Source organism: Dermochelys coriacea, chromosome 16 (genome assembly GCF_009764565.3).
Source record: "Dermochelys coriacea isolate rDerCor1 chromosome 16, rDerCor1.pri.v4, whole genome shotgun sequence".
NCBI lineage: Eukaryota > Metazoa > Chordata > Testudines > Dermochelyidae > Dermochelys > Dermochelys coriacea.
Window position 1 is genome coordinate 20,029,635 of NC_050083.1, and position 10,991 is coordinate 20,040,625.

The 10,991-nt window shown below is 36.0% G+C and overlaps 1 protein-coding gene across 2 annotated transcripts in view; it reads left to right on the forward strand.

Moving 5' to 3' along the window:
- The window catches only part of QSOX2 (quiescin sulfhydryl oxidase 2), a 35,508-nt gene extending 24,908 nt beyond the window's left edge, over positions 1-10,600 (forward strand). For both annotated transcript variants that reach the window (XM_038374955.2, XM_038374954.2), the window contains exons 9-12: positions 345-467; positions 2,328-2,478; positions 7,177-7,365; positions 9,530-10,600. In XM_038374955.2, coding sequence (XP_038230883.1) covers positions 345-467; positions 2,328-2,478; positions 7,177-7,365; positions 9,530-10,080 — 1,014 coding nt within the window. In that variant the 3' untranslated portion in view covers positions 10,081-10,600. The remainder of the gene's footprint in view (positions 1-344; positions 468-2,327; positions 2,479-7,176; positions 7,366-9,529) is intronic.
- The last annotated feature ends 391 nt before the right edge of the window (positions 10,601-10,991 follow it).

Below are 10,991 nucleotides of genomic sequence, written 5' to 3' on the forward strand. Positions count from 1 at the left end.
AGTCGTCTGGAAGTGCCTGCCAGAATTCCATCTTGAGGTGTATTCTGCAGTTTGGATACAATTTTTTTCATGTTCTGTCCTAAACTGCTGTATTGTATTTCTGTGTGCTGTAAAATACCAGCTTCATTTCAGTGGTTAACAATGTATGTGTACAGATGTTAAATTAATGCAAAATGATTATTTACTGAAAAATATAAGTGATTAATTCCAATTGTGTGTAACAAAAAATCTAGTATGGCAAGTTTAAATAAAGCTTGTAAGAAGTAAAAACATTTTAAAATATGAATTGGTCTCACTGTAATGAGTGCTTTAAAAGTCTATGGGTACTTTCTTATTTCTATTAGTTATTTCCTGGCCGTCAGCCTGTGGTGAAGTTGTTAGAGACCTTGCAAGAGTGGCTGGTGAGCCTTCCATTAGACAAAATCCCTTATGATGCTATCCTAGATCTGGTCAACAACAAAATGCGGGTAAGCTGTTACGAGTTTCCAGCATAAAATACAGCATTAGTAAAGGATAAGGTTCTGTATAAATCCAAGACACCGCTTACTGATGCCTCCCTTGGGCATAATGCAGTTATAAGAAGGTTAAAATGGAAATAAAGTGAATTCATTAACCAGAAAAAAAAATCCCTACAAAGGAACTTAAATGAGAGAAATTAAGTACAGTGCAGCATAGCACAGCCCTCTGTGTATGAATGTGCAGTTACTGATGTTACAGATCTTTCCTTTGCCACGCTCAGATAATTCAGTGTCTCTGATGAAAATGTTTGCTCAATATCCTTTAAAAGAAAGACGCACACACAAAATATGAACATCGCCTTTCTGGCAGAGAAGGGCAGGATGAGACTGTTCAGCGCAAATCAATTTCACACATTTATTGTATGTTGAGACACACCTCCCTCTTTATTTCCTTCTCCTCTGATGAATGGGATTTTTAGGACTTTGAATTGGACCAGTTATTGTCAGCACTGTGATTTGTCCTGAAGGCCAGAGTTTAAAAGCTGGCAAAGTCAGCCATTGTGATTTTACATTAACCCTGAAGACTTTTCAGAAACTTATTAATGTACTGACCTAGAACAAGTGTTGAGGAGAATTAAAAAAAAAAATTCTTCATGTAATGTTTTTATAAAGAATCTTACAAATTAGGATGTCTTATATTTTCCATCATACTAATTTATAGTGTTTAAGAGAAAAGTATTATGTCCTGCTTTAAGGCTTACACAAAAAAAATTTACTAATACATGAGAATAGCTCAGACTACTTAAACTCTACGTTCCTTTAAACGTGAATTTAATAGCTTCAACTTAATACACTTTTTCACAAATGGATCCTCTTTATTTTAAATTAGGATCTACTGTCATTAATAGTAGTGTTAACTAATAAATTTGGAGGCTGATCCTGGAATGTGCTGAGTGTCTGTGGAGCACTGGATACCCTCAGTTCCCTTTCATTTCAGTGGGAATTGAGAACTTCATCTTGCAGGTTTGGGCCATTCTGATCTGAACTGAGCATTTCATTAAACTGCCTTTTTTTTTTTGGAAGGTGCTACCTGGGAGAATGCATTAACTAAGGCTATGTCAGTGTAGACTATGTGTCTACCATAATGAAAGGCAGGCTGTGTCCACACTTGTCACTGCAGTGTGTAGCTGCACTTGGCTGTGGAAGACTCCTGCATGGGGAGAAAGCGACGAAAGGCTTTAGCCACGAGGCTAAAAGCCAAAAGCCAGCCAAAGCCTTTCCCTGCTCCCTCCCCCTGGCCAGAGCCTTTCACTGTGGTGGGGAAATGCTCCAGCAACAGGAAACTACACGACTAAAAATAGCAAAGTAGACATTGGAGGCATGGCTTGGGAATGGAGAGAGCAATGTAAGGCATGGAACCTAGGGGTTCAGGCATTTAGGACATTTAGTCGACTCACCTAAGCTGTGTTCATCATCAACACTGCTGTTGATTCCTGTGCTAGCTGGTCATGCAATGTCTGTACTCCACACACCACTGTAAAGGTAGACGTACCTTATATTTAACCAGAAGATAATACTCCGTTCAAAGAATGTCCAAACATCAACCTGTAATATCAGCATTGTACATGTTTGGCTGTATGGGCTTGCTTGTCTTAGGCCCTTTTCTGCCTAAAGTGCATAAAGGTCTGTTTCTTTTAATTGACTTATTGAAATTACCAGGTAAAAACAACAAAAAGAGGTGCACACATACCTGACCTATCTCGTACGTTCAGGAGCAATTAACAGACGTGATAAGTTCAATAGGGAAGTGTCATTTTCAAGTAATGTGGTCCCAGACTGGACACATTTGAAAGAATATTTTCTTTTCAGATTTCTGGAATATTTCTCACTAACCACATTCAGTGGGTCAGCTGTCAGGGGAGCAGACCAGAGCTGAGAGGTTATACGTGTTCGCTCTGGAAGTTGTTCCACACCTTAACTGTTCAAGCTGCAGTTCGACCAAAAGCCTTAATCAACACAGGTAAGCAGCAGTTATGCAGGAGAACTAAAGGAGGGGAGATCTTGATGAGGCAATCTAGCTGTGCATAAATTAGCATAACAAATACTAGATTTGATAAATCTCTGCTCAGAGATCACACACACACGCATGCACGCACATGCTTTAATAAAAGATGCACTCCAGTTCTATGGAGGACGTTGACATCCAAGGCTCAGTGTTTCAATTCTGGAGCAGTAGGGGTCAGGGCATATCTGCTTTGTTTCAACCCTTCTGGTTGACTTGAACTGTTTTTATGGGCTCTGAAAGGAGCAACAGCCCTCCCTTCTTCCCTGCAAGAGTGGTTTAGTTAGGTACATGGCCTTGAAGATGGGGGGGAGTAATGAAATATGGATGAGTTGGAATGTCTTTGAAACACTGAACTGATGTTTCTCCCAATGGAGTGGGAGGGGGTATGCAAATCTATTTGTTAGGATAGATCATATCCAGTATTTAAAAAAAAATGTAAATTAGTAGTGCAGCTAAACTAGTTTATAAAGCAAAATAATTGGTCATGAACCAATTCATGTAATTTTATAGATACTAAATCACAGGACTGAATAATTATTTCTATTTCATTTTCATATTGTAGGTCCACCAGGAAAGTTTGTGTCCATAAGCAACATTTCTTGTTTAATAGCAGACATACCAAATAATTACTTGTCTTTTACAACCACAGGGGGGTAGGAAAATTTGGTATTGATTCACATTTAAGAAGCTTGTTTGTCAGATGCACATTTTATTTCCATCATGGTTAGAAGACTGAATTACTGATGCTAAAACGAAATTTTCTAAATCATTTTTGTATTTGATAGGACAATTTGTTTTTATTCTTGCTCTGTTGTATTTTTAAAATACTTGCTGATTATAATGTCAAAGCAATGTAATGGAAGAGTTCTGGAAATGTTATAGCAAATGGATAAATTGTGGAATACCTTTCAAACCACCTCTTCAGGAATAGAGCAAGATTAATCTGAGGTTGGAAACTACCAATTACAATTAAAATTGAGGCAATTCATTTCCCTTAACTATGGCCCCAAATGCTCTGTATGTTAAGAATCCGGTTTCCATCAGTCAGGAGGGACTATTTAGTGATTGAGAATATGGAGGTTTGTACCTTTTGCTGATATACCTGTTTGAGAGAGACTTTGTAAAACAGAATGGACAACTAATCTAGGCAGAGCCAGGCTATAGGAAGCCTGTGTGGAATAACCCTGTATCCAGATGGGTGGATTGGAGTAACAAAAACAATTTTCAGGCAAGAAATGTCCTTGAAAGATAAAATTCCAGGAAGAATGTCACCACGTGGCCAATGTCAGAATCTGGTTTTAATTTTTTCCAGTTGCCGTTTGTAACAGGCCAGTTTTAATAAAATAATAATAAAAAAAAAAAAGGCTCTGTGGTTGAACTCCCAAATTATAGGCACAAATGTTTGTGCAGCATTATTTGCAGATACAATTAAGATTGCTTAATTGTCTTAGCTGGACTCCATCTACAAATTAGGTAGTTCAGCATCTAACTGGCAGTACTTGTACATTTATACTTGTGGAAAGACAGGTTGAATCCCTTAGATTGGTGTTAGAAGTTAACACCAATAGTGCCTATTGAAGAGCACACCCTAGAGAGGCACATTGGATGGCACTGCACTGACAGCCGGTATAAGTTACACCTCCCGGTGGTCTTCATTCACTCATTCCACTTGTCACAAAAATGCTGTAATTTAGCAGTATGTTTGGTTTTTTTGTTCTCCATAATTTAACTACACAAAATGGAATCTTAATTGCTCCCATATTGCAAGTGTGTTTTCAAGGAGGCAGAAATTTAAAGTATACTCTAGAACCTGAAAATCTTCAGTACAGTACGCTTAACTATCAATTTAAATGAGGGCAGAATTTGATGATCACTTCTTATGGCGAAAGAATTGGGTCACTCTGAGACTGTCGGATTATGTCTTGGGAGGTTTTCCTCTCCTTATTGCTTGTTTAATCCCATCTACTAAAAAGCATGATGCATTCCCTAATCCTTCCCACTACAGGTAGGGTTTATGATTCTTGTCCACTTTAAAGATTAGGGTTACCCTGAATTGCAGTAGTTTGGGAGGAAATAGAAAAGAAGGATTACACGATGATACATGGCAGATGTTAATAGAAGATCCATCTTCGGCTGATAAAAAAAAAAACAAACTATGAGCCATTTTGCGTTTGGATTTTTTTATTTTTTAAAAGCATCAGTATTTTCTTGGTAGTTCTAGTTACTTGTAGAGAGTATGATAGCTAAGTTGAATTGCTCTAGTTTTCTTAACATATTGTTTCCTTCAATATATATTTGCAGACACATTGTTAAAATGTTGAGCTGTGTGGTCTGATCCTGCAACCAAGATTGGTGTAAAGGAATCTAGTGGAATCTTAGTGCTTAAAATCATTGCAAGAATCAATCCTGCAATCCTTAGTCATCGGAGCAGTCCCGTTGAGATGATGGGGCTATTTGCATAAGTAAATATTACATGTGTAAGGTTTTGCAGGATGTGTTCCTGTATTTTGTTTTATTGAGAACATCCAAATTTTCTCAAGAATCTGTAAATCCATAAAATCACAAGAAACCGTCAAAAGATGAACATTGTGATGCTTGAGATTTCAAGGAAGTAGAATTTTAAGAATTAATGGATATGGTTAAATCTGCATGTGATTCTTTGCTCCTATGTAAAGGGGCTGAGTTTGCCAATAATCTGAAGAATAGTATAAACTGCGTTTGCTTTAAAAAATTAAAAGATCAATCTTTAAAATACTGTTGCTTAGTAATAGTTTTGTTTTGCCTGAAATTCATGTTGGCTTTCTAAAATTATTTTTCAGCAGTTCTTTTAATACTCGCATTTAATCTGCTTTAATCTCAGTTGTTTGTTTATTTATACATGTCTATTCAATCACAGATATTGAATGTCTGAGTAGAGATTGTTCACCATTTGTTACTTCTCTTTGGTTTCAAATCATTTCTTTTTATGTTTTGAGCTTTCATGTTTACAGCATAATGCTGCTGTTTTTGTTGCCTACATGTGTTTTATGAATAGACCCTTGTACATATGTTTCTGGAGTACATAAACAGTTAATATTTTTAATAGCTTGTGCTAACAGTTTTTCCAGGGAACAGTGCAGGAGGTTATAGATGCACTACAGAACTGTTTTGAAATTAAAAAGTACTTCAAATATTTAACAATAGTAAATAAAATTAAATTTTGTATATGCCATTAGGAAGATATGTTCAATTAAATACTGTAATCAATTATGGTAGAACCTTACTGTATCTCATCCCATTACAGATTGTTGAATTTTTGTTCAGCTACAGTAGTTGCTAATTCAGTCAATTCAATCCAGGATGCTACATCACAAATATACTACATTTGACAAAGGTTTTACATCAATTATTTATGATAATTCATAGTATACTAGTAAATATACTACAGTGTGTTTTACAGGAGAAGTTAAGTATACTAGTCAGACATCTCTACACTGCTCTGCAATTAAATCTTTGAGAAGTACAGTAAGACCACTCTGTTGCTGACTACGGCCCATGGACTTGAATAAGGACTACTTGTAGAAGTAACAGTGCGTGCAGTCACAACAGCAGGATAAGGCTCTTCATTTGCAGAGGTCTTAGCAGTTTTTCTTCTCTCCATAATAATGCACTCATGTATCTTCAGCATGGACATGTAAACACTATGAAGCAATAGTCATGATTTTATCAGAAAATCATTCCAAAATTCTTTTTTTATAAGTGTTAAGTAAAGTCACTGTATTAAATATACATATATGTAGTGAGAATGGGATATTTGTGTTCCTCAAACTTACGAAGAATATTAATGAAAGGTGAGAGGCAGATTGGGGCTACTGAGACATTGTTACCTCTTAGAGGGGTTTTGCTGTTTGAGGTTTTTTTTAAATGAGGTCACCCATCATTATAGTATCTGAGCACAGATTTAATATTGAATTGACATTATGTGTGTATGTTCAGTCATTGAAAGAGGTCTTGGAGTATACTCTATTTTTGTAAAAAATCACTTGCTATATAAAGAAACTACAGCTGGCTTCACAGTGTCAAATCTTATTCTGTGACTTGAGCTTCTGAGAAAAAGGTTTTACCATCCATGTTGCACGTAGATCTTGTAATTGCCTTTCTTCTCTGTACTGGCAAAATATCCTTTGAAAGGGGAAATGACGTGACATCACTGATTAGCTTTTGATACTATATATAATGTTATCCATCCTGCATTCAGTGCACCTTTGTACAGTCAAATATCTTTAACACCTCTGTGTCTGTCTAGTATTTGTTTACAACAAGGTTTTATTTGTAGAAATAGCAATATTTTTAGGCAGCAGAACTGTTTTATGCAAAACTGTTCACTGTCCACTGTCTACCTCAGTTGTGATTCACTGAGGTGCAGTTGCTATGTGAGCTCACTTGTACGATGGATATCCTCATAAAGGAACAGCTGTAAAATAAAACCAACATTCTACATTTTAAATGCTAGCATCATGGTGTGGAACCAACAGGGGGCAGCATTTCCTTCCCTTTTCCCCCCATGATTCGTTTTTATTTTGGTTTGCGATGTATCTTGCTTGTGCAGGTGGAATAATGTTGGAAGCTGTGTTTGTTCAGGTGCTGCTAACAGGGACCCATTGCTCTTTACAGGTTTTGAAGATAATCCCCAAGTGGTCCTACAGATCATGCGGCAATATATTCAGCACTTTTTTGGGTGCAAGGCTTGTGCACAGCATTTTGAAGAGATGGCTAAAGAATCCATGGAGTCCGTGAAAACCTTAGACAAAGCTGTTCTATGGCTGTGGGAGAAGCACAATATAGTGAATGACAGGCTTGCAGGTATGGGAGATCTGACGTAGGAACATGTACCAAAGCTAGCTTTGGTCTGGTGGCTATGATGATAGTACTGTTCTACAATATAATTTGAACAAATAGTGGTCTTAATTCTGTGGGTGTTCAAAGTTTATTAGAACTGATCACAAGGCACATTTCCAATTCCAACAGAAATAACTTCTGAGTGAGTAAAACTTTCATTTAAGGCACACCGGTCTTCAGGATACAATAATGTGTGTGGAAGAGGCTCCATTGTTCTCAAAAGCAACAGTTTTTCTGAAGTTCCACCTGCTGCATGATGGGATGATCCTTCCAGAGTGCAATTCAAAGCCTGTTGAAACTGAGGAATGTAGCTCAGCTACTAATCTGTGGACGGAGAATAATTACAGTTTTCTCTCCAGAATTTTTAGATCACCATTAAAACCTGTTTTCATTTTGTTCTAGCTGGGAATAAAAAAATCACTAAAGAAATGTAATTTAGAGATCATAATTGAAGAGAATCTGTTCCTCTGTGTAGAGTGGCTTAAACTATTCATAAATCAGTAATAGAATAAACTAAAATTATTCTTCAAACAAGATTTATTTTCCTATGGAGCTTTTTTTTTTTATAACAATTGGACTAAAACACCACCAAATATTAGGTTGTATTTAATCCATTGTGTTGCACAGGTGTCCTATAACTAAAAGCACCTAAAGAAATTGGTTTCTATTTACACTTAGTACCTGTCTGCTGTTATGGATTAGTGTATGTAACATTACTTACCATTCAAATGTGCAACATTGTGTTTATTTTCTGGTTAAGCTGCATTCCCAAGATATGGGAAGTTTTAAATATTGTTTTGAATACAAACATTATGTCTTGTGCCTCCAAGCAGGAGAAGCACACAACATATTAGATATTTCCCCATAATGCATGTTAGCAATGTCTGAGGGGGTAAAGGGAAAAATTGGAGTCTTTTTTTTCTTCACAATAGGTTGCTAAGTGTTGTCAAGATAGAATATAATATTTTAGATAAAAAATATTTCCTCCTTGGAGAGTTCATTAAGATGCTGGTTTGAGTGATGCAACAATTGGTCAAAATCCCTTCTAGTAAAAATTTTGAACATGCATTGCAAATAATAATGCCAAATTATATGTGCTAAATTTGTTAAAATTTGTTTTCTCTTTCGGACTGTGATTTAGGATTAATCTGTAGTATAGGAACTTTACAATGAGTAGGGCTGTCTCTAAAAGCCACCTAGTAATTCTACAAATAGTTATTTCCTGTTGTTTATTAGCATAGTTCTGTGAAATCTTTGAACAATAAATGTATTAATCAAAATCAGAGGTGCTGTATATACACTGTAGCCCTGTTAGTTTTTCAACCAGATGAGGACTTTTGTTTTTAAATACCTCAATTGAAGTTTAAGGAGATTATTCTAGAGCAGACAAAGTCCAACACTAGTGATGGAGGACAGCTACCACCAATTAAGACAGAATGATGGCTGCTGCTATGAGAAATTGAAACACTAAAATTGAACCCAGTCCAAGAGAAACGCTTATATACTGTATTTAAAAGTTTAAAAACCATTATCATACATTTAAAATGTTTCAGTTGACTTGTTAAGTACTAAAAATGATTTGCTATAGTAGTAAAACACACTTCTGAAATAAGCAGGGTAAGGATGGAATGTTGCCAGTATCTATAGAAACTTGTAATATATTTACAAGACTTGGAATGGCCTTGAAGCATCTTTCTGAAAACTAGGCTTCAGGACTACATAGTACTGTTGCACAGAAGAGTAGTTCATTTTTTAGCCATAACTTCAATTAACTCCTGGAAATGCATTGATCGAGTGGGTTTTATCATTGATAAAACTGTAGCATTGTGAACTGCTCTCCTGTCATAATTTAATGTTTGTGTTCTCCAAGAAAAAAGCAGTAACTCAGAATATGAAAATTAACATTTTCAGCAAGGGAGGCTTTGTACTGATTTCAAAATTCATTCTTGATCATTCTTAGATTAGTATAAACCTGTTGACTCTGGCTTTTTAAGTACGACTTTTATTGTTCCCTTAAACTAAGCTTATTACTTGCATTAAATGGAAAATTGTCTCCTCAATTTCAGATGAGCAGATGGATAGATTATATTCTTTTATCCATTTATATTTTCTCTTTTTCCTTACTTAGGTGATCCAAGTGAAGACCCAAAATTTCCTAAAGTTCAATGGCCAACTCCAGATCTCTGTCCTGAGTGCCATGATGAAATTAAAGGGTTACACAGTTGGAATGAGGCCCAAGTGCTACAGTTCTTGAAGCATCACTATCACCATGAAAATATTCTATATAAATACACAGAAGGCCAGGTTAACGCTAATGAAATAGAACTTGGGGATGTGAGAGAGAGAAAGACAAAAATTTACCCAAGAAAAACAAGTGGAGACAAAGAGGACAAGATCCTGGATCAACAAAATATGTTGGATTCAAAATCTAAGGTCTTAGATAAATTAATAGCAAATAATGGACCTGTCAAAGATAGAGGTAAAAATGCAATCGAATCAGTTATCCATAAAGAGACCAAGCCATCTGTGTCTTTCTTAGGGATTGGATTTTCTAACATAGACATGAGTCTATGTGTTGTACTTTATATAGCATCATCCTTATTTTTAATGATAATGTACTTTTTTTTCCGAATGAGGTCCAAACGGTGGAAGGTGAGGTATTATCGTCCAGCTGTGTAGAACTTATCAGAAATGATATTTGCATTGTAAGTGGCTGATCAGTACCAGATGCAGCTTTAATATTTATGATCAGGGATTTTATACACAGTATTGTTTCAAAAGCCCTCTTCCCCAGCTCCCAACTCATTTCACCAGTGTTCTCACTTAGTGCTGTAGAGCTTGCTCTAGGAATCCCAATATTTGTCTAGTATCCAGGTCCATAGCACTAATTTAAAGTGTTTACTAAAGGAGAAAGATTGAACTTTTCCATCATTACTTATTGTTTCCATCCTTTATTGGTCTCTAATGTGAAGAATTGCACTATGTAATTAGTTACTCCAGGTTTTGGAAAGAAACTGAATACTATTGTGTGTGTTCTGAAACAGCCTTTTTAATTTTATCCTGAGTTGACTAAATGATCTACCTGTCCACCCACTGCATGTTGTGTGAGATCTTGTTGTTGCCTTTGGAGAAGCAAGAATTTTGATTTTTTTTTTAGAGAAAGAAAAAGTATTTTAATTGAATAAACTTTACAAATGTATTATGTTTTTTAAAAAAATGAATATTTTTTTCTCCATTACATTTTTGTAGTTGGAAGCCATAAGTGTCCAAATACAATTTCTCCCTCACCCCTTAGTTCCAACCAAGGGAATATGCACTTCCAGGAGGCTCAGCAATTTGGGGTATTTGGATGATCTGAATAGTATACAAGAGGCCTGATTCCGATCTTGTGTATGGCAATGTTTGTTCAAAAGGAACCCTGTTGACTTCAGTAGAGTTATACCATTGTAAGTGAGAGCAGAACCAAGCCCAATATTTTTGCCTGCCCCTCTGTTCCAAGTTTAAGCAGAGCATTAAATAACCCACTCTTTATTTGCTAATTTATTAAGTAGGGAAGTAACTAAGGAATAGTTAGAGGAAATACTGTACTG